General features: G+C 56.2%; 2 protein-coding genes across 6 annotated transcripts; one reads left to right on the forward strand and one right to left on the reverse strand.

Annotated features, from left to right (window-relative positions):
• The first annotated feature begins 5,338 nt into the window (after positions 1-5,338).
• Positions 5,339-18,920, forward strand: STAT6 (signal transducer and activator of transcription 6). 4 transcript variants are annotated; one of them, XM_032645113.1, is made up of 23 exons: positions 5,420-5,573; positions 8,176-8,312; positions 8,724-8,862; positions 9,158-9,241; positions 9,663-9,801; positions 9,928-9,980; positions 10,153-10,301; positions 10,467-10,721; positions 10,890-11,021; positions 11,143-11,331; positions 11,663-11,750; positions 11,875-11,997; positions 12,595-12,687; positions 13,404-13,610; positions 14,799-14,893; positions 14,990-15,126; positions 15,466-15,612; positions 15,794-15,893; positions 16,000-16,110; positions 16,304-16,396; positions 17,211-17,276; positions 17,381-17,509; positions 17,588-18,920. In XM_032645113.1, the coding sequence occupies exons 2-23, from the start codon at positions 8,197-8,199 to the stop codon at positions 17,775-17,777; spliced, it is 2,835 nt and encodes a 944-aa protein (XP_032501004.1). In that variant the 5' UTR covers positions 5,420-5,573; positions 8,176-8,196; the 3' UTR covers positions 17,778-18,920. The 4 variants fall into 4 exon arrangements, with proteins under 4 accessions (XP_032501007.1, XP_032501004.1, XP_032501005.1 ...); XM_032645114.1 differs by having other exon boundaries at positions 15,830-15,893; XM_032645116.1 differs by lacking the exon at positions 10,467-10,721 and having other exon boundaries at positions 5,339-5,573; positions 15,830-15,893.
• Positions 18,865-24,856, reverse strand: NAB2 (NGFI-A binding protein 2). 2 transcript variants are annotated; one of them, XM_032645117.1, is made up of 7 exons: positions 24,517-24,852; positions 22,193-23,066; positions 21,718-21,851; positions 21,330-21,381; positions 21,104-21,236; positions 20,692-20,883; positions 18,865-19,725 (listed from the first exon to the last, which is right to left on the reverse strand). In XM_032645117.1, exons 1-7 carry the CDS (start codon positions 24,597-24,599, stop codon positions 19,616-19,618), a joined length of 1,578 nt encoding a protein of 525 aa, XP_032501008.1. In that variant the 5' UTR covers positions 24,600-24,852; the 3' UTR covers positions 18,865-19,615. The 2 variants fall into 2 exon arrangements, with proteins under 2 accessions (XP_032501008.1, XP_032501009.1); XM_032645118.1 differs by lacking the exon at positions 20,692-20,883 and having other exon boundaries at positions 24,517-24,856.
• Between the last annotated feature and the right edge of the window lie 1,082 nt (positions 24,857-25,938).

The raw sequence follows: 25,938 nt of genomic DNA on the forward strand, positions 1-25,938 counted from the left end.
CTTTACTTCTCTTCCTAACCGGCCTCAATTCCACAATGCTTCACTTCTCCTCCTCCATCACATGGTCTCCTTCTTCATTATTATTAACCTTCTGAACAGTTCTCCTGGCTTCAGACTTACTCTTTAAATCCATCTTCCAAGCTGCAGCCAGGGTGGTCTCTCTACTAAATCTCATCATATTACTCACCTGCCCTAAATCCTCTAATGTTCCCCATTGCCAACTACTACCATTTCCAGAAGGTGCCTTGCTCCCACAGTATCCATGCTTTTGCACATGCTAGATCCCCTTCCTGGTTTCACTCTCCTCCTGTTCTTTGCCTCGGTGACTCCTGAATCTTAATTTCCTTTAAGATTCAGTTCCGGCATCACCTCCCTGATCTCTCCTAACCCCTACCTAGTTTAGGTGCCCCTCCCACATGCTCTCACAGCACCCTGTGCTTCACTGGAATCACAGCCCCAATTATGCTGTTGTATCATTGTTGACAAATCTGACTCCCCCTCTCAGCTATAAGAGCCTAAGAACAGACACCCAACAAATTTTTTATTGAATTAACTGGACACAGATTCTGGGAGGATGGCTTTTGTTTGCTTGCTATCAGTTTGATTCACTTTCTTTTTTTTTTGATTCACTTTCTTAAAAATATTAATTTATTTTTATTTTTGTCTGCATTGGGTTTTTGTTGCTGCAAGCGGGCTTTCTCTAGTTGCAGCGAGCGGGGGCCACTCTTGTTGCAGAGCATGGGCTCCAGGTGTGCGGGCCTCAGCAGTTGCGGCACACGGGCCCAGCAGTTGTGGCTCGTGGGCTCTAGAGCACAGGCTCAGCAGTTGTGGCGCATGCCTAGCCGCTCCGCGGCATGTGGGATCCTCCCGGACCAGGGCTCGAACCCATGTCCCCTGCATTGGCAGGCGGACTCCCAACCACTGCACCACCAGGGAAGCCCTGATTCACTTTTTTAAAGGTGGAGGGATTTGAACATGTTTATATGCTGAGGGTAAAGAGCTGTAATAGGGAATTCCATGGTGGTCCAGTGGTTAGAACTTGGCACTTTCACTGCCATGGTCCGGGTTCAATCCCTGGTCGGGCAACTAAGATCCCGCAAGAATCAAAGCACGGCCAGAAAACAAAAGAGCTGTAATAATTAGCAACTGAGAGGCTGGAGATTTGGAGGATGGAGGGGACAATTAATGGAACAGTGCCTGGGGAGGCAGAAGGAGAAGTCCTGAGCACAGGTGGAGAAACATACTTTGGGCAGGGGCAGGGACAGAGACACCCTCTGCTCTGAGCCTGAAGGGATGGTACAGGTGCTGATGAAATGTCTGTTGGCAGAAGCAGGAAACTGGAGGAGTTTCCAACTGAGAGCCTCCATTTCCTCTAATCTAAATGGTGAGTTGGTATCAAGGTGGATGGAAATTTGGGGAGAAAAGAAAAGACCTGGGAGACAGAGCTGCCTAGGGGCCCACAGCACCTTCCCACACTTCTTCTGTGAAATTTTCCTTCTACCCCTCAATCCTCCACAAATCCCAGGCTGCTGCCCAGTGCTCCTGAATGTGGCGCGCATTCACCTTGTCTGTGAAATATACTAAGCTCCTGCCATCAATCCATCGCTGTTTAGTCCTCGTATAAGAGAGTGTATGTAAAACAGCCCAGCAACAGGTACACAGTAAGCACTCAGTAAATGGTAGTTTTTGTATTCACTAGTGAGGATGAATTTTGTTTTTTTCTAGCTGCATAGCAGAGTTTACAGGATGATATGTGTCCCCGCCCTCTGGGAGCTTATGTCCTTGTCGGAGAAGGATGTACCCATAATTAAAAAGCAATGCAAAGTGATATGTGATGGTTACCAACATCCAAATGGTGCTTTGTTTTTGATCACAACCAGCACTGAAAAGTATCTTTTACATGAAGACCTAGAACTCAGATAAATATATAAAACAGAAACAAATTTCATTAGACACCACTTATCCTCACTTTGTGTGATGCATTCTGATATTTTCTATTCTATCATACTTTGTTTTAAAAAAGTGATGGTCAGTGGACTTCCCTGATGGCACGGTGGTTAAGAATCCGCCTGCCAGTGCGGGGGACACGGGTTCAATCCCTGGTCCAGGAAGATCCCACATGCCGTGGAGCAACTAAGGCGCATGAGCCACAACTACTGAGCCTGCGCTCAGGAGCCCGCGAGCCACAACTGAGCCTGCATGCCACAACTACTGAAGCCCGCGCGCCTAGAGCCGGTGCTCCGCAACAAGAGAAGCCACTGCAATGAGAAGCCCACGCACCGCAATGAAGAGTAGCCCCCGCGCACTGCAACTAGAGAACGCCCCCGCGCAGCAGTGAAGACCCGACGCAGCCATAAATAAATGAATAAATAAATAAATTCATTAAAAAAATAGTGATGGTCAAGGCTCACTGTTATGGGTTGAACTGTGTCTCTCGAAAATTTGTATATTAATACATTGAATTCATATATCCCTCAAAAGTTCATATTCATATGAGGTACCCCCAGTACCTCAGAATGTGATCTTATTTGGAGATAGGGTCTTTACAAAGGTAATCAAGTTAAAATGAAGTCCTTAGGGTGGGCCCTAATCCAATATGACTGGTATCCTTATAAAAAGGGGAAACTTGGGAATTGCCTGGTGGTTAGGACTCAGTGCTTTCATTGCCGCCGGGGCCCCAGGTTTGGTCCCTGGTCGGGGAACTAAGATCCCGCAAGCTGCGTGGTGCAGCAAAAAATGGTGGAAACTTGGAGACAGACTTGCATATAGGGAGAATACCATGTTAATAGGAAGATATGGCCATCTACAAGCCGAGGAGAGGGGCCTGGAACGGATTCTCTCTCTCAGCCCTCAGAGGGGACCAACCCTGCCAACACCTTGACCTTGGACTTCCGGCCTCTGGTACTATGACACAATGAATTCCTTCTGTGGTCTAAGCCATCCCCCACCCCCACCCCCAGCTGTGGTGCTTTGTTATGGCAGCCCTAGCAAACGAATACACTCACCAAACTGATTTTGTGACTCACTATTGGGTTGCAACATGCAGTTCATAGACTACAAAATGCTTTTTTCCTCTGCTTTCCCTCATGCGATCTTTACAGAAAGTGGAGGGGTGGTGGGACCCGGAGGAGGGTGAGGCAAGCAAAGCACTCACTCTCAGGGTCATGCAAATGGGGGTGTCATTACCAGTAGTCTAGCCAACCACTCACTTGCACCACCTGAAGATGAGTGCCTTCTCCAATTTGGCACCCTCGACACCTCACCCTGGCCTAGGCCATGTCAAGTAGGTATAGCTTTTGTCTCCATTTGAGGGGTTGACACACAGTCACAAAGCTTTTAAGTGGAGTCAGACCCGTGTCAGATATGCCTCTAAATTCCTTTGACGACATCACAGTGTCCCCATCAGGGCAATCAGTTAGAGAAGACGATAATAAATATTGTTTTACCTCCAGTACGTGCTCCTCGCCTTCCTACCCCCCAAAAAGAGCCAAAGTTCACTCCTATCCTCCTCTTGCCAAAGTTCTGAAGGACTTGGCCCTCCGGAGACCCTTAGATGGCAAAGCCTGAATTCAGCCAATGTCTGTGGATGTCTGCAGGCAGAGTGGGCGCCTGGGAGAACACACGAAGTGCACGTGTCGTGAGTGCCTTTGTGCACATGCTGCGATCCTAGCCATTTAAACCCACGGACAGGTTGCCTGCCTGCCATCTCCACCCCGGCTCTCCCTCCTTTTCAACTGTCTGCCTTCCAGACACAATAAATACATAAACATACCTCCAATAGCCTCTGCCTTTGTGGCAGTAATATTACCCTCAAATCCGGGGACCCTATGTAGGATGGAGGCCCTTCTGTCTTCCTCCTGTCTGGCTAATTCTGGGACATAAAAATAGTGCCTAACGTTTACTATGTGCCAGGTATTGTTCTAAGCCTTCACATGTATTATTGCATTTCACTCTCACAACTTTATAAGTTAAGACCATTATTTGCTCCATTTTACAGATGACAAAACTGAAGCACAAATAGTAAACTGCCCAGAGTTGTGCAGTTAGCAACGTTGGCAGGCTCTGAACCCATGCAGCCTGTCCGCAGAGGCCAAGTTCTTAACTGCTACCCTCTGCGGCCTGGCTGGGTGCGCCCCTGCACACACACTTGCGCATCCACGTGGAGGGGAGGGGGAGGAGCTGGGCTCTGGGAATCAGTTCAGACACCAGGGGGCAGCATAGGCCTGGCTTTGGCCCCTGAGCCCAGCCCTGTTTGGGAAGAAAGGAGGGAAATAGAAGCCTCCTCCCACCTTCCACCCCCACCCCCAGAGACCACCATTTCCCCATACCCCTCTCTCAGGTTTTTGGGCTTGAAGGGCTCTCTGGGTCCCTAGGCCAGCTCCAGCTCCTCCTCCAGCAAAAGCTGCAGAAACCATCCACTACATAACTAGGTGGTGACTCAGAAGCTGAGCAAGCCTTGTGTATGTGAGTGTGTGTCTCCTTGTGACTGCATGTGGCTCTGACTGCTGACACGTCTGTGAGCCTGCCTGCACGTGTGTGTAAGCATGTGTGTGTGGGGGGGTGTCCTTCTGGCTGGGGAAGTTGAGTATGTGTGTGTTTATTTCTGGGTGTGTCTCAGTGTTTACCCCAGAAACAGATAGGAACTTCACCAAAGCTGCACCGCAGATTCACACGCAAACTTGTCCCTTGGGAATCTACAGGCGGCAACTCCAACTCGTGCCGGCTCCCACCTGGGTTTGAGGAGTAGTACCCTGTGAGGAGGGGGCAGAAACGATTTTCAGTCCGAGGGCCCCTGGAGTCCTACAGAATTGTGAGCTTCAGCCTCCCTTCCCCCACTCCCTCCTATCAGCGGTCACGAGACCTCTAAGGCGTTCCCCACCAAGAAGGAAGGAGGACTTAGGATTTCCAGCTCCCTGGCCGCTTTCAGGGTCCTCCACTGGAGGGAGCGCAGAGCCCCAGACAGATTTCTTTTTCCAGAGGCCACAGGGGAGCCCAGTCCCTTGCGAGCCCAAACCCCCGGCCCCTGCGAAAGTTTGAGTATGGGAGCGGCAGTTTGGGGCGGCACGTCTCTGGCTTGATATTGGGTGACTTTCTGGAGGAAAGTTGATTGTTTTTGAGGGGGGACAGAGTAAGTGGGGATCAGCATCCCCTCCAGCCTGGCCCCAGGGCCCCCAAGCCCCAGTCCTGGCTCCCCACCACGCCATGCTCCCCTACCCGGTCTCGGAGGCACACACGCTCACCCCACTTTCTTCCTCTTCCTCCTCCAGCCCACTTTCCCTTGTCTGTGTCGTCAGAGCTCCAGGGAGGGACCTGGGTAGTCGGAGAAGCCGGAAACAGCAGGCTGGGGCAGGCACTGCTTACACTGAAGAGGAAGGACGGGAGAGGATTTTGTGTGTGTGTGTGTGTGTGTGTGTGTGTGTGTGTGTGTGTGTGTATTTTTTTTCTTTTTGGTGCTGGAGGTGGAGGGGGGGTGCTAGCAGGGCCAGCCCTGAACCCGCTGGACAGAACTACAGACCCATGGGGCCTGGCAGTGCCCGCTGAGAGAGGGAGAAGACAGCAGAGGGGTTGGCAAGGTGAGGGGATGCCTCCAAGGAGGGGAGGGTGGGGGGCCTCTGACTATGAATATGTGGGGCGGTGGGTTACGGGGAGTGCCTCTCAGGGTCCTCCCTCGGCAGAGTGGATGGTCCCCAAGAGATTGTTTCAGCTGGGGTTGGTGGTTGGTGGTACTGAGTTTTGGCAGTTTCGAAGTGTCAGAAGAATCTGGGGTGAGTACAGGCCCAGCACTTCCCCTCCCCCCCTCCCCACCGTGGGTCACTTTTTCCATACACCCCGTCCCCCGCACCTCCAGGGACATGTAAAGGCAGGGAAAGGAGGGCAAGGAGGTGCCCCTCTGCCCTCTGGGTTGGGGGGAGGTGGCCGCCCCTCCCTAGAAGGCTGATACCAGAGGGCAGTAGGTCCTAGACAAACCCGTATCCGGGCCCCCCAAAAAGGTTCCTGTTCAAGGGTGTGGCTAAGGGGTGAGCGAGCCCCAGACGCAGACCTCATGGTGTCCCAAAGGAGAGGGAATTTCCCCCCTCAAAACTGCTCCACTTTTGGCGCGGCCAAGTCACGCAGTTAACCCTACTCTTGCTGAACTGGCTCCGCCTCCCGGTCCCCCGCCCCGCCCCCGCCGCCGCAGACACACACTGGGCAACTCAGAGGAGCTCGTTTGACTCTTGATCCTGTGGTCCCACGATCAAAGGGCTCGGGAATGTAAGGGTTGAGGTGAGGTTTAGGCCACGAAGAGGGCTGATGAAGATCCTGGACGTTGGGTTTCCCTTCCCGGTTGGGAAGGGAACACTGGCCCCGCCCCCTCAGGCCGTGGCTCCTCCCTCCCTGCCGGTGTTGGGGGCCTACAGCAGAAGGTGCCCCTGGCCTGGCCGGCCGATTGACCCAGCCTGGTTACTGGGTGTGGCTGGGAGAAGGTCTGGCCCCCTGCTGCCTGAGGATGGAGTGGGGAAGATCTGAAGCCAGGACCAGGCCAGGAAGCTGGTCACTCAACAGGGGCATGCAGAAGAAAGGGGGGCTACCTATGGCTTAGGGATCGCCTCAGTCCCCAATAGGGTAGGGAGAGAGGTCAAAGGTCTGAGCACCGTGAGACACAGGAGAGGAAGAGGGAAGAGAGAGATGGAGTCCTCCCCTGAGTTTGAAACACAAACCAAAAGGGGCCCCACCCCAAGGTGGGTGTAGAGAAAGGTCTATTATAGGACCCTGAGCAGGATTGGGGGAGGATTCTGCCTTTGGGAGAAAAGAGCTCAAGGGGATAGGGACTGGGGGGAAAGGCAGGAACTTCCAGAAAAGGGACCCCTCTGTTCTCCGTCCCTCTGGGAGTCCTGGGAGAGAGGAGGGGCTAAAAGTGCAGCAGGAAGACTTGGGGTTACCAGGTTGGGGGCGACCCAGGGAGTTTCCATCCCCATCCTTTCTGTCATCTCTGGGAAGAGGGATATTTTGAGAAACTGGAAACTGAGAGACCCCTGGGAAACCACTGGTTTACCCACCCCACCCTGTGGCCCACCCAGAAATGGGGAGGCAGCCCTCTCCCCTACCCTCCCATCTCCTTTCCTCTTGCCCCCTTTTCTTCCCTTCGTTGTAGCCCTAGCCTCCTTGCCCCTCTTCTAGGCTTTTCATTGAAGGCTTATTAACCCCACTTTTTTCTCTAATCTCTCACCATCTTCCTGAGTTCTCTCTACTTTTCCTTTCGCTCAGTCTCCTCTTTTTCAATTCTCCTCCCATGCCCCCCCTTAGGATTATGGGATTTGGATCTGGAGGACATCCTAACAGTACAACGTGGTGGTTAATCCCCTCTCGGGTTCAAATCGCTTGCTGAGTGGCCTCGGCAAGTTGGAGAACCTCCTTGAGCTCGGTTTCTCTACCTGTGAAAGGGGATAATTCTATATTTTAAAAATTGTTGCAAGATTTTAATGAGGTAATGAGCTCAGTATAATGCCTCATACATAGTAAGTGCTTAATAAATGGTAGCTATTATTACTCTGCCATGCTCTTCATCATCTAGCCAGGTAGTTTTCAGATTCTCTCACGGAACCCTGGAATTTTGAGGGTTTTCTCCAGGGACACCTTTGGGGTCAGGAGGTGGGGAGAAGGAAGTAAGAAGCAGTAGAATTCCAGGCCTACCACACTTGCTTTCAACAGAGAAACTCCAATTTTATATAATTGGGATTCCACAGATTAAAACTAAAATTGTCCACTGCTTTAAAAAGTTTGGAAAGTTCTGCAGTTTATGCAAGCCTCATATTTTATAGATGAGAAGATTGAGGTCCACAGAGGGGAGGTTTCTTGCCTACAGAACCAGAGCCAGGCCTAGAGCTACAACCCACATCCTCTGTCTTCTCTCAGAGAGCTTTCCCTACTGTCCCATCGCCCCTGTCTCCCACCCCGCCCTCTGACTGCAGCTCAGCTCTTCCCACCCCATCACCCCTGTGTCTACCGTTGAAGGAATTACCTTGTCTGAGGCATTGGCCAGGGATGTCCCTGGTTTGAGGTGGTCTGGCTGTGAGTGGTGGTGGGGATGGTCTCTGGGAGGGCTGTCTACGGGAGGTCCCTGGCTGCCCCCAAACAAAAGCCAACTTTCTTGGACACCTCTCAGAGTGCCCAAGTAGCCTTGTTCCTTTTCTCCAGGCACCCTCCAAACCCCAGATCATGTCTCTGTGGGGTCTGGTCTCCAAAATGCCCCCAGAAAAACTGCAGCGGCTCTATGTTGACTTCCCTCAACACCTGCGGCATCTCCTGGGTGACTGGCTGGAGAACCAGCCCTGGTGAGTCCTGGCTGCCCCATGTTGGTCCCCAAGGTCCTCCCCCACCCACCTTCCCTTTCATTAGATTTTCTTCATCCCATTTCAAGACTTGGGACTCGTTATTCCATGTGCGGTGGTCCAGATTTAGCTGGGAGTCTGTACCTCATCAACCAGACTATGCATGTTGATACGTGGAGTCCCCCACCCCCTTAGGAGGCTGAGCCAAAGAGGAGGGAGGTCAGAGTTGGGGTAAGGGCACCACCCACAACAGCTGGAAAACTGGGGAACAAGGGACGGGGCTGAGGGCTACAGAGGGCTTGGATGGAGGAGAAGAGGAGGAAGGAGCCGCTGAGCTGATTGCTGTGGGGTAAAGGGACAGTAGAGCAGAGGAAGCCCTGACCCGAGGCTGCCTCATCCTTGATCTTCCTGCAGGGAATTCCTTGTCGGCTCAGACGCCTTCTGCTGCAACATGGCCAGCGCCCTACTTTCTGCCACTGTCCAGCGTCTTCAGGCCTCAGCTGGAAAACAGGGGGAGGGGAGCACCATCCTGCAACACATCAGCACCCTGGAGGTGGGGCAGGAGGGGAGGGGACAAGGCTGGGTGGGGCCTGGAATGGAGCTGGGGTGAGCATTGGATGCTGGAAGAAAATTGGTTGGATGCTGGAAGCAAATTGGTGTTCCTGTGGCTAGCTGTTAGCTAGCATGCAAATTAGATTTTAAAAGCATGCAAACGCATGAAAACTTCTGGAGCCTACAGCTGTGCTGCCTTTCAGTGCATGCGTGAATGGGGGGGCTGGGGATTGGAAGGGGAGAAAGACATGGGTAAGAGCCAGGCTAACCCTGTCTACCACCCTTCATTTCTATAGAGCATATATCAGAGGGACCCCCTGAAGCTGGTGGCCACTTTCAGACACATACTTCAAGGGGAAAAAAAAGCTATTATGGAACAGGTACTGTGGTACCCCACCTCCCACCCCAACTCAACTCCCTGGGACTTTAGCCTGAGCCATGAGACATTAAGAAGGAATTTGAACTTCAGGAAAAGTTCAGTGTTCTAGGCCCAGGATGACCAAAGGAGTCAAAGTGAGCCCCAAGTTAAGCTCAGAGAAGCTTGCAATGAGGGACTGAGGGTAGTGAGGCCTAGGAAGGAGAGAGCAAGTGATAAGGAGCTGATTCTGCCAGGAGAGAGGTCTTATCGTCAGGAAATTCCAAAAGGCCAGGAAGGACTGTCAAGGGAGAGAAGGGAGGCAGACAAGGGAAGTGGCCTGTTTTCTGCAGAGCATGGCAGTTGCACCCCTTTAGGGAGTGGAGGCCGAAGGGAAAGGGCTGGGCAGAATGTCTCACCTCCTGGCATCTCTCCTTCCTGTGCAGTTCCGCCACCTGCCAATGCCCTTCCACTGGAAGCAAGAGGAACTCAAGTTTAACACAGTCCTGCGGAGGCTGCAGCACCGAGTGGGGGAAACCTGCCTTCTCCGCAAAGCCCTGCAGCCTGGGGCTGAGGGAGGCCAAGGTGGGAGCCTGGGCCTAGAGCCCTAAGAGGGTCCTGAGGAGTGTGTGGGAGTGATCCCCTCTTGGATCTCAACCTTGACTGAACCTCAAATCTATCTGCACCCCTGATTTCTGCCCCTACCCTCAGTGTCTTTGCACAGCCTGATAGAAACTCCTGCCGATGGGACCGGGCCAAGTGAGGTGAGTAATGGACTGGGACATGGAGATTGAGCTCCAAGGGCAGACTCTGAGGGTCTCAAATCTGTGGAGGGATGGAGATTAGACCTCAGAGAGGTGAGAAAGAGAGCCCTACCCTCCAGAGCTGGGTGAGGAGGAAGCGTGTGGCCCTGGCTCAGGCCCTTTCTTCCCACAGGCCCTCGCCACGTTCCTGCAGGAGACTGTCGGGGAGCTGGAGGCTGCCCAGGCCCTGGTGCTGAAGAGGATCCAGATTTGGAAACGGCAGCAGCAGCTGGCAGGGAATGGCGCACCCTTTGAGGAGAGCCTGGCCCCACTACAGGAGAGGTTGGGGCAGGGCTGACAGGGAAGGGTGGGGGGCTGGGGGTGGACACCTGCTGTCCCTGCTGGAGCACCCACAGGTGTGAGAGAGAAAACCAGGCCAAAGGGTCTTGGGGTGAGTCAAGACTCAGAGAAGCCCGTTCCAGCAGAGCCATGCACACTGTTGTCCAGGTTGTGTCCTGTACACGTGCACCCGGCGGACGGGGCACAAGCAGGAGTTCTTCCAGCCCACAATTCTCTCTTCAAGCCCCGTGCCCAGAGGAATGGGAAGTCTATTTGGTCTATTGGGCGGGGCACCTTTGAAAATGCACAAAAGCATCGTATGTGCTGGCAGCTGACCTGGGTACCAGAGCCCTGGGGAAGAGGCAGCTGGGTTTCCACAGAGCTTCCAGGCACTGAGAAGGAACCTTCCTCCCCAGAGCCAAGGCATGTCCCACAACTCGGTTAGCCCAGGTGCCTTGCAGCCACGCCCACTGCTCATCCCACCCCTCCACACACACTCTCCTGCTATCTTCCTGGGTTTAGGGGTGGGGGGTCTGGGCGGGGAGCAGGCAGCCTAAACCCTGTGCCCCCTAACCACTGTCCCGGCCCCAGGTGTGAGAGCCTGGTGGACATTTACTCCCAGCTGCAGCAGGAGGTGGGGGCGGCTGGTGGGGAGCTTGAGCCCAAGACCCGGGCAGCGCTGCTTAGCCGGCTGGATGAAGTCCTGCGAACCCTCATCACCAGGTATGAGACCCCAGCCTGGCCTAGAGCAGACCCCAAGGAAGGAAGAGGGTCAGAGCTGTGGGGAGGGCACCAGGAGGGACCCAGCTGCTAACCTCCCTTGTGTCCTCCTCACTCCTCCCAGCTCTTTCCTGGTGGAAAAGCAGCCCCCCCAGGTTCTGAAGACTCAGACCAAGTTCCAGGCCGGGGTTCGATTCCTACTGGGCCTGCGGTTCCTGGCGGCCCCAGTCAAGCCTCTGATGGTCAGGGCCGACATGGTAACCGAGAAGCAGGCGAGGGAGCTGAGCATGCCCCAGGGTCCCGGGGCTGGAGCGTAAGCTGGGGCTGGAGAGGGGCTGGAGGGTGGTGGAGGCCAGAGGAGCCTGGGGGACTGGCACCACGAAGAACAGGGTGATGACAGGGAGGGCGGGCCATGGGATGTGGGGACCCTGTATGATAGTCAAGGCAGTGGAAGGGGAGGGACCCATCAGTGCTGGAATGGGGTGGGAACATCGTGATTTGGCTAAGATGGGGACTTCTCCCTTAAGAACTCAAGCGGGGAGATGGAGATTAGGGGCCAGCAGTCCAGGCCATCAGCCGGTGGACTCAAGCCCCTGCCACTCCTGGCCCAGTTGGGATGAGCCACTCTCTGACTTGCCTGGCAGAGAAAGCACTGGGGAAATCATTAACAACACCGTGCCCCTGGAGAACAGCATTCCCGGGAATTGCTGCTCTGCCCTGTTCAAGAACCTGGTGAGGCCTTCGGGGAGCAGTGGGCGGGGGTCCTCAGGCCAGGACATTCTCCTTGGAGAGGGTGTTGGGAGCCCAGGAAAAGCAGTTGCTTCTCTCACCCTCCTCTCCCTCGCCCCACCCGCAGCTTCTCAAGAAAATCAAGCGGTGCGAACGGAAGGGCACAGAGTCTGTCACCGAGGAGAAGTGTGCCGTGCTCTTTTCCACCAGCTTCACGCTCAGCCCCAACAAACTCCCCATCCAGCTCCAGGTGAACCGAGGCCCCAGCCTTGCCCGAGGCGGGGCCCCAGGTGCCCCTCCCGGCCACACACTGGGGCCCTGCATCCTCACTCTTCATGACTGCCCCGTACCCTGTGTGTTTGGGATTTGTGCATGCTGGGGCCCCGGGTGAGTGGGGAGGAGCCAGAACCGGAGTGCACACCCCAGGGAATGACAGCGTAGGAGCAACTGGCACTCACGCACTTTTCATAGACCAGGGCACTGTTTTAAGTCACACACGTGCACACACACGCGTGGTTTTCACAATAACATTATGAGATATGTATTATTACTAGTCTCATTTTATAGAGGAGGACATTGAGACACAGAGACATTGAGTAATTAGCCCAGGTCACGCAGCTACTGAATGTTGGAGCTGGCATTGGAAACCCGGGGACTCTATAGCACTGACTTGTAACCACTTCTCTGCAGTAAGGCCCTAATTGAGCTTCAGAAAGCACTCGATAACATACCATGAGTTTTTAACCATGTTGTGTGAGTCCAGTAGCTCCCCTGCACCCTCAGAGCCAGCCCTCTGTGGAAGCCCCTTGCCCCAGTAAGAAGAACCCCCTTTCCTCACCCCCTTCAGGCCCTGTCTCTGCCCCTGGTGGTCATCGTCCACGGCAACCAAGACAACAATGCCAAAGCCACCATTCTGTGGGACAACGCCTTCTCTGAGATGGTGATGAAAGACCTGGAGTTGGCGGGGGCAGGGGGGGCTCTTACCTGGGAGGTGGGGTGCAGGCTGACAAGCATGTTCAAAAGAGAGTGACCTTAACTCCTTCTCATAGACCTGTTTTCGTACTCCTGACCTCTTTTCAGGCCAATTTTTTCATACTTCATTTTTTATTTTATTAATTCATTTACTCATTTATTTTTTGGCTGCCTTGGGTCTTCGCTGCTGCGTGCAGGCTTTTCTCTAGTTGCGGCGAGCGGGGGCTACTCTCGTTGCAGTGCGTGGACTTCTCATTGCGGTGCCTTCTCTTTGTTGCAGAATATGGGCTGTAGGCGCGTGGGCTTCAGTAGTTGTGGCACTGGGCTCAGTAGTTGTGGCTTGGAGGCTCTAGAGCGCAGGCTCAGTAGTTGTGGCGCACAGGCTTAGCTGCTCTGCAGCATGTGGGATCTTCCCGGAGCAGGGCTCGAACTGGTGTCCCCTGCATTGGCAGGCGGATTCTTAACCATTACACCACCAGGGAAGTCCCCTTTTCATGCCAATCTTAACAGCTATCCTGCAGTAGCACCTTAGACTCCTTTGGAAAAGCACCATCTTTGTTGAGCAAGTTCAGGGGGACAAGGCTGGGGAGCGGCAGGCTTGGGGAAGCGGGAAAGATGAAGGCCCTCCTGAGGAGGGATGGGGATGTCAGCCTGAGGCTCCCTTTCCTTCTCTCCTCCCCACAGGACCGCGTGCCCTTTGTGGTGGCTGAGCGGGTGCCCTGGGAGAAGATGTGTGAAACTCTTAACCTCAAGTTCATGGCTGAGGTGGGGACCAACCGGGGGTTACTCCCAGAGCACTTCCTCTTCCTGGCCCAGAAGATCTTCACCGACAACAGCCTCAGCATGGAGGCCTTCCAGCACCGTTCTGTGTCCTGGTCACAGTTCAACAAGGTCATTCCCCTGCGTTTCGGACTTCCCACCCCCAAGCTCTTCATCCCTGGGGCACTCAGGGCTTCCCCAACGTCTGCCCAGGGATCAACCGCTGGGATCTTCACAATGCCCCACCACGTTCATCAGGAAGGCCTCTGTCATGGCCCAGGCAGGAAAACCCCTCAGGTCTCTGGCATCCCCCCCGTTTTGGTCTGGGGGCCCTCCGTCCTCCCTCTTTGCCAGTGATCTGCATGACTCGCCCAGATTGTGTGTAAACACAGCTTTGGTTCAAAATGACTTTGACCCATTGGGAAAATAGGTCTTATTGCAACAACAGGGACGAAATCCCACAGGGACATATGCAATAATACCAGCTACCATGTGTTGACAGCTTACTATACCCAGGCACTGAGCTTCAGCAGTTCATGTATGCTATCATCCCAACATCCCTTTGAGGTAGGTGCTATTACCCCCATTTTACAGAGGATGAACCCGCTCAGAGGGGTTAAGTGGTTTGTCCAAGGCCTCCCAGCAAGTGAGTGGCATGTCTGGGATGGAACACCGTATTTCTGACTCTTGTTCTTAGCGACTACATTTTACTGCCTCCAAAATAAGGTGGCTCAGGACTGGATCTGTTACAAGAACAGGGGAAAAAGGAGGTCTGGGTGTCTTGGTTGAGGACCAGCTGGGTAAATGCAGTCACGCACTGATCTCTTTTTTAAAAAAGGAAGAAAGAAAAGCCCACACCACCAGAGGATGTGTTAGCAAAGGGAGCAGGACACTCACACCCTGCAAGCTGCCTTCTCTGGACACCACTTCCTCCAGGCCTCATTCAGGAGGGTGTGGAGCACAGTGGTTAAGAGGGGGCCCAGCCCAGACTTCCTGGGCTGAATCCCAGCTCTGCTTCTCACCAGCTGCGTGAGAAGCAAGTTATTTGACCTGTCTAGGCTTCCATTTCTTCATCTGTAAGATGGGATACTCACAGGACCTACCTCCCTAGGCTTGTAAAGATCAGATACATTAATTTATGAAAAGAGCACGGAATAGTGCCCGGCACGTGGTAAGCCTGAGTGTTGGCCACTGTCGTGGATGGGGTCTCAGGTCCAATGTGGTTCCCTCAGTCCTATGACTCTGTCGTGTAGGTACTCACAGCCCAATGCCTGCCCTAACTAGGCTCCTGTGCTCCCACCAACTCCCCTCTCCCCACAGGAGATCCTGCTGGGTCGTGGCTTCACCTTTTGGCAGTGGTTTGATGGCGTCCTGGACCTCACCAAACGCTGTCTCCGGAGCTACTGGTCAGATCGGTGAGTCCCCGCCCCAGGTGGCCTGAGCAGCTGTACCTCCAGCTCCCACTCCACACCCTGCGACCCCACCCACATCCTCTCCCTCATCCTGGCCAGGTTGATCATTGGCTTCATCAGCAAACAATACGTCACTAGCCTTCTTCTCAACGAGCCTGATGGAACATTCCTCCTTCGGTTCAGTGACTCAGAGATTGGGGGCATCACCATTGCCCATGTCATCCGGGGCCAGGATGGTGAGGTCACCCCAGCCAGTCCTCTGCCTCTGTGCCTGTGCCCTCTGGGGTTTCTTCTGGGGAGGAAACCTCCTGGCCTTCCTTGAGGCCAACCCTGGTCTTCAAGAAGTTCTTCCTTCGGTTCAACTTCTCTTCCTCCTTCTGTGGTCTAAACGTCTACCTTCTCACTGTGAGTTCTGTGGGAATGGAGACTGGTGGGTCTCCCTCCCTCAGGACCCTCACCCTAGCTCCTCTCCTCCTCACCTTGGTAGATTGAGAATGAGTCCAATAGTGGGAGGAGGTTGGGGAAGGGGAATAAAGTCTGGACAGAGGGGACTCAAGGTCTCATTCCTATTGTAGGCTCCCCACAGATAGAGAACATCCAGCCATTCTCTGCCAAAGACCTGTCCATTCGCTCACTTGGTGACCGAATCCGGGACCTCGCTCAGCTCAAAAACCTCTACCCCAAGAAACCCAAGGACGAGGCTTTCCGGAGCCACTACAAGCGTGAGCTGGGGCTGGCAGTCCTGACTCCTTCCTGTTGTCCACCTTCTCCCTGCTCCCAGCTGCCCCCTCCCTGCCTGCTGTGTGTCATCCCCGACTTCTCTCTCCATTTTCATCTCCCTGCTTCTGCTACCTGCCCATCAGCCATGCTCACCTTTTCCACCTCCCTTCCTCCCTAAACCAGAAGCACTCCATGGCTCTCCTTTCCTCCCCACAACAGCTGAGCAGATGGGTAAGGACGGCAGGGGTTATGTGCCAGCTACAATCAAGATGACTGTGGAAAGGTGAGTGTGCTGGTATGGATGGAGGGTGGGGCCCAGTACTTACCTGGGGGAAGGGGTGGTGGCATCAGCCCCTGGTCAGTCACACATGCCTCCTCCCCTCCTCCAGGGACCAGCCACTTACCACCCCTGAGCCCCAAACGCCTACCATGATGCCCTCTTACGATCTTGGAATGGTCCCTGACTGCTCCATGAACATGCAGCTCGGCCCAGATATGGCGTAAGAAGCTTGAGAGACGGAACTGGGAGTGGTCTGTGCTAGCAGGCTGTTTCAGCATGGGCAACTGGGGGAGCTGGCACTGGGGGCTGAAGTAGGGAATTTCCTTTCCTTGAAAGGGATTCCCCATCTTGAGGCAGGGATTTGGGGTGTCCAGGAGAAGGGCTGGCATCAGGGGTCTGCTTTCTTTCCCCAGGCCCCAGGGGTACCCACCACGCTCTCACTCCATCCCCTCATATCCAGCCCTTCCCCGGGAAGAATCGGTCAATGTGCTGCCAGCCTTCCAGGAGTAAGTGGGGCCCCCTCTGGGGAACAGGGCGGGATACCCACCTGCAACGGGCCTGGGCACTTGCATTTGTTAGGGAAGTCTCTTCTGTGAGAACGGGGTGGCAAAAAGCCAACACCTGGGTCTCTTCTGTCCATTCCACTGAGGTGTTAGTGGTTAAGATCCAGGTTCGAATTCTAGCTCCACCACTTGCTGACTTTGGGCAAGTTACTTAACTCTGATGTGTCATCCGTAAAATAGGGAATAATGATAATAACAATACCTACCTCACAGGGTTATTGTGAAGGTTAATTGAGTTAATAGTATGTGTAAAGCTAAACACAGTACCTGGCTCACAGGAAGAGCTATGTAAGTATTAGTATTATCTCTCCCGCCCCTGAAATCTACTGTGACTTATCTGCTGTCTTGATTTTTATTTATTTATCTTTTGGGGCCTGAAGTGGCATAGACACTTGTTCTCCAGGTAGCACTCAGGAGCTTACTAACTCTCAGTCGAGGCATGACATCTCCCCTCCCAGGAGTTGAGGTAGGGGTGGGGACAGGGGTACTTAGAGCCAGCAAAGTTCAAAGTCCAAAGAAACATCAGAAATTAGCTAATCTAGCCCTCCTCTGCCTCCTGCCCCCAGTCGCCAATGCATACGCATTTATACAGATGAGAAGTCCAAGCTCACAGGTGGAAATGGCTTGCCCAGTGCTTGCCGTCAGGATGAGGAGCTGGAAATACTGTTTCCTCACTCAGTGGTCATGGTCTTGACTTTGCAACACCCTGCCCTTGTCCAGCTTTTCTTTCTGACTGTGCCCTCCTTCCTGATTCCAGACCTCACCTGCAGATGCCGCCCAGCCTGAGTCAGATGAGCCTGCCCTTTGACCAACCTCACCCGCAGTGAGTGACGCCCACCCCAATCCTGAGCTCATGCTTCTCATTCATCCCCAGCCTCAACCCCCCGACCCCCGCCACCACCTCACTTACTTCTCTGGGCCCGGCAGGGGCCTGCTGCCGTGCCAGCCTCAGGAGCATGCCGTGTCCAGCTCCAAGCCCTTGCTCTGCTCAGATGTGACCATGGCGGAAGACAGCTGCCTGAGGCAGCCCGTGGGAGGGTTCCCTCAAGGCACCTGGTGAGTGTCAGCCTGGGGGTGGAGGCTGAGGAGTGGGTGCCATGCCTATCTCACTGCTTCCCTCCTTCCTCCCTGCAGGGTCCGTGAAGACATGCTCCCGCCCTTGCTGCCTCCCACTGAACAGGACCTCACCAAGCTTCTCCTGGAGGGGCAAGGAGAGTCAGAGGGAGGGTCCTTGGGAGCCCAACCCCTCCTGCAGCCCTCCTGCTATGGGCAGTCTGGGATCTCAATGTCCCACCTGGACATAAGGGCTAATCCCACTTGGTGATCCCAGCTGGAGGGGGAGCCCAGAGACAGCTCTCCTGCCCCCATGGACCTGCTCTGAACACCTGCCTGTGCTCCTGCCAAGCAGCAGCTGGGGAGGGTGTCCTCCTATCCCCACCTACTCCCTGGTCAGGAGGAAAAGACTTTGCCAGGAGAATGTACAGTGGATGGGACATATCTACTCCTTCCTTCCCACCACACACCCCTGCCCTCCACTTTCCAAATACTGGAAGGGAAATTCAGGTTCCAAGTGAGACACGCCCCAAAACGCCTGCACATGCAAAAACACACACACACACCCTCTCCTTAGAAGATGTGGCTGAGCAGGAAGGGGACTGGGCCAGAGCACAGGTGAGGGCACGGAGGGCTTCTCTGCTTGCCGAGCCGGGGCTCCGGACACACATGTGGAAACACACAGACACGTGCACACATCTGCTTCAGAGGCTAGGGATGGAAGTATGGGCTTGGGTCCCAGCCCTGGGGGCATGGGAAACAGTTCAGGAGACCCTGGGAGAGAGGGGGGTCTGTACACATTTGGTTGCTGATGTGGGTTTTGCCCAGATTAAAAAACAAATCCCTGTCAGCTCCAAATTCCTGTCAGTCAGATGCAGGCTTCTGGATATGTGTATGAGATTGTGCAGAAGTATAAGGGCTGAGTTTGCGTATAGCTGTGTGAAAGTGTGTGGACCTGAGACGTGTTAATATATAGATGTCACATGTTAGTTTTATGGCCACATAGAACACGCACCTCTCTGATTTTGCCTGTGTGACAACACGTTTGGAAGTGTGAGACACTGCTCAAAAGACACCAGCGAGTATACTAGCCTCTCTGATGTATGCTAACCCAGATGTACTAAGCTTTGAGTATGACTCTGCCCAAGTTGAGTCTATGTGGCTGTAGCTTCGGTGGCTCAACACCTCCAATCCTGCCCAGAGGCAGAGGCTGAGCCTGGGGTCCAGACTCAGGTGTGTGGTCCTCATGGTGTATTGGGGGCCCTACCCGCTTCTTCTTTTCTATTTCCCCACCCACCGCCAGCTTCCCTCCACTCCCCAACCCCATGCCACCCTTTCTCCATCTTGGGGGTCATAGATCCTAAGCCATAAAATAAATTTTATTCCAAAATAACAAAATAAATAATCTACTGTACACGATCTGAAAAGAAAGACGCTCTAACTGCTCAGACAGGTGCTGCAGCCCAGATCCCAGCTGAGGGAGACCCTGAGTCCACCCAGGCCTCCCGAGGGGGCCGGTGAAGGGGACCCCACACCCCCCTAGAGAGGGCAAGAGGGAGAGAACCGCTGAGGACTTGGGGGGAAGATGGGGATGGGTGGGCGAACTGCAGCACTTGTTAAATTAAAGAAACAAACTAGAAGCACAAAAATGGAGGAGCAGAGGGGAGGAGCAGGTCCAGTGTTCCCAGGCCCCCAGATCTGGGGGGAAACCGTTTCCATTTTTAGCTGCTGGACCCTCCCAAGGAAGTCCCCCTTTCCCCCATGTCCAAACTGAGTCCAACTGCTCACGTCACTGACTCTAACTAGAGAGGATGGGAGTGTGCTGTGTAAGGGAGGGGAGAATCCCAAATGCCCTGAAGGCAGAGTTCTTGCCTCCTCGCTCTGGGCAAGGATGAGGGGGCACCATGCACCCTCCTTGTGTCCTCTCGCCAGGCCCCTGCTTGTTATTGCTTGAAGCCCCATAGTTCTATGCCCATGGGGCAGGTGGGGAGGCAGGAGAAGGGCAGCGGAAGGATCCAGGGTTGTGACTAGATGCCAGGGATGGAGAGTGGAGGGGTCTGTGTGAGCCAGAAGCCTGGCGCCCTGGGTCTGAGGACGCCAGTCCCCCCCTCACTGCCGGCTGGCCTCAGCCTCCACTTTCACGCTGCTCCTTCGACCTTCCACCAGAGCAGGATGGGGTCCTGGGGCAGGGCATCGGTCCAGCAGCCCCTCCTCGAACTCTGCAGGGAGAAGGGGTAGGTTAGGAGGATGCGGGATGGACGCTGCAGACAGAGGGGGGCTGAGAACAGAGGCAGGGGTAGAGAAGGCTGCGAAGATGAGCTTGATTTCCTGACTCCTGCCCACCTCTGGTCTAGGGGGCGGTTCCATACCCAAGTGTGTGCGCCCCCCTCCCCTTGCTGGCTGTGTGTAGCTCTCTGTCTCTGGATGTGTCTCTCTCTTTCTGTCTCTCCCGCCTCCGTTCTGCTGGAATTTCTGGTTCTGTCAGGAGCTGTGGGGGCGGCTTGGCTCTGACCTCTCCCCCTCCCCCCTTCCCAGGCTCTGCTGCCCCCGCTTATCCCTGGCCTCCTCCCAGGGCACCCCCCCAACCCTACCATGCCCCCCAGGGTTCTTAGAAGCCAAAACAGGGGGGACACAGGAAGCCAGCCTCCCAGCTCCTCCCCCAAGAAGAGCCCCCGTCAGTCCCCGCCCCCAGTTCACACCCACACACAGTTTAAAAATACCAAGCTAGGGTTGGTGGCTTTGTCTGCTGCGTCACTCTGAGCCCAGCCGATGCCCGGCCCTCTGCCGGCCTCCTTGCCTACTCCCGCTTCCCCCATCCACACACAAAGCATCCCCCTCTGGGCTCCTCCAACTCCAAGCTGGCAACCCTACCCCAACTCCTGGCCTGCTCCACCCTCCTGCGTCGGTAGAAGTTCCATCCAAACTTCCCTTCTTGGTGGCTCTCCTCTTCCTGTTCCCCTTCGTTCCCCATTCTCTGTCCCCCTGCTCCCCAAGCTCGCCATTCACAGACGTCCGCTTCGGGTTAGACCCTCCCCACTAGGAACAGCCCTGCAGGGTTCCCCCCTCCTCAACCCAAGGCCTGGTTAGCTGGAGCCCCACCATGCTACTGCCCCGAGGACACCAGGACTGCTGTGCGGGGCCTGGGTGGCAGGGGTGCTTGGGGATGGCACTGCTGGCTGCCTCACCTGCGAGAGGTGGCTTTGCGGGCACACAGGGGCTGAGGCGGCCCACGCGGTCGTGGGAGACGAGGCGGGCTAGCCGCAGCCCCTCATCCATCAGCGTCTGCTGCAGGATGTGGCGGCTCCACAGCCCATGGGCTGGCAACGCCAGAGGCAGGTCAGCAGGGGGCGGCGTCAGCCTTGGGCACGACCCCACAGCTGTGGGCAGGGGCACGGGTCAGGTAGGGGGCCGCAGCCAACGGAACCCTCACCCTCAACCACACAGCCAGCCCCACGGGCCCAGGCCCGTTCGCTCCCGCCCAGCCAGGCCTCCCAGCCCTGTGCCAGGCAGTGGCCTCCTGGCGCCCTCCTCCCACACCTTCCCCCCGCCCCCGCCCCTCCCCCCCCCTCAGTGAGAAGCGCTCTGACGCACACTCACCCTGCAAGTGTCCATCCAGGCTCTCCCCGGACAGGCTGGCGCTGTCTTCCTCCAGGCTGGGGCGGTATGGGTGTGCATAGGACTCAGGGCCTGGGGGAGGCTGCTGGATTTCAGAGTGACTTTGTTCTCCAACCTGTGGATGCCCCAAATGGGGAAATGAGGACTGGCAAGAGAAGGGGCTGGGGAAGACTGCCCTAACCTCCTATATGTACCCTAGCAAACCTACCTCTTGTTTCAGTTTCTTCAGTGGGGGGCCTCCCAGTTCTTCAGGGTGGAGCCTGCAAAGATGGAGAGAAACAAGGAGGGTGAGGCTGGGGAGGGACACATGGTGGACAGGACACAGAATCTGATGGGGAACATGCATTATTCCCAGGATCTGGAAAGATGAAGGGTAAGCAGCAGTCCCCAGCTCAAGCACTACTGTTGTGGGGGGCAGAAGGGACCTGAGAGGGATGGGAGGTGGGGCCAGACCTAGGCAAGTGGACTTGGCCAAAAGCAGGGACACGCAGGCGGGTGGGAAGCAGGCTTACAGGCACCTGAACTGGAGGTCAGGACGTGACCCATCTCCTTGGCGGGATTCTGATCTAGGGAGAACCTGGCGAAGGGGGTCTCACCTGGAGCCCTTCAAGGAGGACAGGTAGGTGCTCTCTCGGGCCACTTGGCGGGACAGGGAGAAGAGTTCCACCCTCCGCAGTAAAAGAGTGTTGTCCCTCATGCAAAACTGGGCAGCAGCCTCGTTGATGGTCAGCTGTGGAGAGGACCGCCAGAGCAGTCAGAATCCTAACTGGCCCACCACCTTGCCCAGACCTCCTCACTCCCCTTCACCACCAGACAAATGAGGCTCATCCATCAGATGTTTGCTTGGGTTTTGACATCATGCAGGAAGGAGCTTTCTGAGGAAGGAAAACAGAGGTCAGCACCCACAGCTTCCTAGGAATGCCTGGGGCCTCCTCCACTCCTGGGGCGTCCTGAGCGGCGTGGGGCTGGACAGCTGGGCTCCTACCTGTGTCTCTGCTTCCCCCTTAGTTGAGGGAAGCACTGCAACAACTGAAGTTGGTAGCGGAGGGGATCAGGGCCTGGGGTCCTCACCTCATGCAGGCTCAGCTGCTTGCCCTCCCGCCGCTTGGAGTCAAAGCGGCCATAGATGATGCTGTATTTGCGTATCTCCTCTTCCTTCTGGCTGTCATTATCGTCCATCTCAAAGATGTGGCCCACGCTCCGTGCCAGCTTCTTGTTCAGCTTCAGCAGGGAAGTTACCTCCCCAGCATCCCCCCTTGGGAAGCTTCGGAAGATCCTCTCCACGCTCTCCACCACCATGCGTACCATCTCTGGCTCCAGTCGATCTGGACCACCACCAGCCCCAGCTGCTGCCAGCCCCCCAGCCCCAGTCCCCTCAGGGACTCCTCCCCCTGCAGGTGGGGAGAACGGGGGTGAGCCAGCCTCCTCTTCTCCTCCTGCCCCAACATCAGACTCTGGAGTGCTCCGGCCTGGCCAGATCCGGGGGTCCCCTGCCCCAGGTCCCCCAGACAATGGCGACAGCTTCTCTCCGAGTTCAAGGGGGCTCTTAGGGCTAAAACTGCGGGCACTGCCCGCCTTTTCCCCTGGGCTGCCATGCCCATTGCTCATGTTCCCTTTCCGGGTCCCTGCAGTCTCAGAGATCTTGAAGAGTGGAATGCTGGAAACGGGCACGGCAGGCACTGGCTGGCTGAAGAGCCCTGGATTGGTGGCCCACTCTCTCAGTGCCTTCTGTAGGCGTCGGACATGGAGGGGCTTGGTGGCCATGCCCACGAGTGCCATGATCTCCAGGAACTCCTCCTCACCCGCCTCACACAGTTGCTGCACGTCGTCCCCTCCCTGCTGGATGAAGGTCTCATAGTAGGAAAGGAGATTGGCGCGCTGCAGGACCCGGTACAGCTGCAGCTCCCCCAGTGTCCGAGGCAGGGCCATGGCTCGGGCACTGGGCCTGAGAAGGAGGTGCACAAAGGTGGGGGGCAGTCAGTGCAAGTTCCCTTGCTGGGTACCAACCCACACTCACAACTGTTTTCTCTTTCCTGCCTGTTTCTCTTCCCCTCTTTTGAATGCTCTCTCTATCCAGACCTGAACACAGACTAGGAGAATCAGGCACTGCTCAGAGGCATAGCCATGCCAGTGCTATCCCAGACTGGTCGCAAGTACCAAAAGCCAGATCAGTTTTTGCCGAAGTCAAAGGCTCCAAGCCCCCATCCTCAGCTTTTACTTTTCTGACCTGGGGCAAGGAGATCTTGAGCACTGAGGCCAGCCAGCACACCCCTGGGATGGCTGGACCAACCTCTCTTCCAGAACACAGTCCTCACCTTCCACCCTAAACACCCAGCAGTCTCAACATTACACAAGTTAACTTCGCACACTGAGGTGAATGCAGGACCCCCATCCTCCCTGCAGTGGACACCTAGAACCACTATGGGCCAGCTGTATTCCCTGGTGGCATCCTGCTCATGTAGCTGAGAGACAGGGGTGTGGCCCCTACCCTTGCCCTTTTCCACTCAGTGAGCTAGGCAGAACATCCTCTGCTCCCCTTTTCCCACCCCTGCTCAGCTTTTCCCACGGATTAGGCATTCTTTGCCCATTCTTGCGCTCTCTCCCCTGCCTTCCAGACTGCCCAGTGCACCTCAGTTGGCCCCTCTCCCAGCAGTGACCTTCCCACCTGCTCCATAGGTAAGCCCACCCCTTCAGCTCGGGCACGGGAGAGAGGAGGAGTGCCTCAATTGTTCTGCTTCGGGGCCCGGTCCGCCCCCACACACTCCCACAGTGCTACCGTCTGTGGGCGAACACCGCCGGGGGGCTCCCGCCTATCCTTCTCTCCCTCATTTTCCACCCTCGTCTTCAAGGGTTGTGTGGGTGCGACTCAAGACCCCTTGAGGGAGGGGCCGCACAACGAAACCCCCTCGCAAGCCATTTGCAGAAATGGAAAGAGACGCCTAAGGCATGCCGCGCTTCTGCAGAGCTCCTTTGATGCTCTGTTGGTTCAAAGGCGCCGGCTTCTCCCGGACCCCGGAGCCGCGCGCTCCGTGCGGACGACGGACTGAGCCAGCTGAGTGGCCCTCCCCCGGCACTGTCGCCAGCTAAAGCTCCAGGGCTTCCCCTAGCGCTTGGGAGCCTCCACATTCTTTGCAGGGGGCTCACATGCCAGGTCATGCGCACAAAATAAACGGGCGATGGAGAATTAGGTACTGCTCTTTCACATCCAGCTTCATCAGCTTCCTGCCTGCTCCCAGGGCCCCTAATTCGAAGACGCACCCCCTTTCCGTCAGTCTCCACCCCCCACCCCCGTCCCGCTTCCCCTCGTCCTCTGCTCGACCTCCGCCCTCCGGACCCCTTTCCCGAGTCCAGCTCCACCCATCTCCACTCCCCGGCGCTTCCCTTTGCCCACTAACTTGAGTCTGGGCTGCGGGGTCCGGCGGGCGCTGTCCCCTCCGCCCGGCGGCTGCTCGGCTGTGGGGGAGGGAGCTCTGTGCATGGACGGCTGCAGACCACCGGGGATGCCCCTCTCGGTGCCCAGAGCTCAGCGCCTGCCGCGCGCTGCTCTCTTCCGGGCGCGCGAGGCCGTGTCCGCCGCTGTCCGGGCTCCGTCCCTCCCTCCACGTCTCCTCTCTTCGAGCCTCCGCGCCTCTGTCTGTGCCTCTGCCCCCCCCCACCTCCCCGGCTGCGCTTGCCGCCTCTCCGCGCCTCCGCCCCCGCAGGACGCACGGGGAGCGAGGCCCGGCGCAGCTCTGGCTGCCTGGCGGGCGGAGGGCGTGGGCCGAGCCGGGGGCGGAGGCCGGGGGCGGGGGGCGGGCGCCCGGGCCTCTCCGCGGGCCTCAGGACGCCGCGGCGGAGAGACTGAGAGGCGGAGACTGGGGGGGAGGGGGTGTGGAGCAGGAGGCGGGGGCGGGGACTCGGAGCCTGGGCGCCGAGTTGGGGACTGAGGTGACCGACGCTGGGCTGTGGAAAGCGGGCTTGGGGATCCGGCGGGCGGGGCGAGGTCGCTCCGTGCCGCCCACGCCGGATGCACAGCCGGCCTTCTCCGCGCCCACGTACCCACGTGAGAGCCCAGCCGGCGACATTCTTACTCCCACCCCCCTTCCCCTCCGAGCGGAGAGCGGAATTTCACAACCACGCACAGGTACACAAAGACCCAGAAGCGCACGGACGGGCACAGGCGTCTAAACTATTCGGACGCCTGCCTGCAGACACTCAGGCTTCGCGGTGCTGTACTTGTGAATGTTAGGAGCCCCTAACATTCGGAGCCCGTAAAAGTTGTTGGAGACTCGGGGTGCACGGCTCCTTTCGCGCGTGCATGTGATTCCCATAGGGTGTGCACTTCAGGCAGGTCTGTGAGCGTGGGGCTCTGCAGGAATCTTTTACATATCCTCGCGCTGTTCCCCAGCCCCAAAAGGAGTTATTTGAAGAGGCCGTTCTCGGAAACCCAGGCGTCCTCCCATTCCTGCCCTAAGTTCCCGTCGAAGTTTGGCGAAAAGGAATGGGCGGGGCTTACTAGAAGCTACCACTTAGACGCGCGGCGATTAGTCGCGTCGGGTTTTGTTAGCGCTTAGGTCAGGCTGGGGTGGGAGGGGTACCCCGCCTTCCTCTACTCGTCGCACCCTATTTGCTGAGGCCCCAGGGACCTGCTCCAGGGAATTGTGTGGCAAGCCTGGGAGAAAGAAGATACCCTTTCTAGGGATGTCTATTAGGGCACTTTGCCCGCAAGAGTCTAGTGGAAGATGGGCAAGGGCCGGAGGCATCCAACGTGGCTCCCTACAGAGGAGTAGGAGGGAGGAGCTCCTTCGAGGAGCCTAGCCCCTCCCCGCAACCCACCC

This window comes from Phocoena sinus, chromosome 10 (genome assembly GCF_008692025.1).
Source record: "Phocoena sinus isolate mPhoSin1 chromosome 10, mPhoSin1.pri, whole genome shotgun sequence".
NCBI classification, from domain to species: domain Eukaryota; kingdom Metazoa; phylum Chordata; class Mammalia; order Artiodactyla; family Phocoenidae; genus Phocoena; species Phocoena sinus.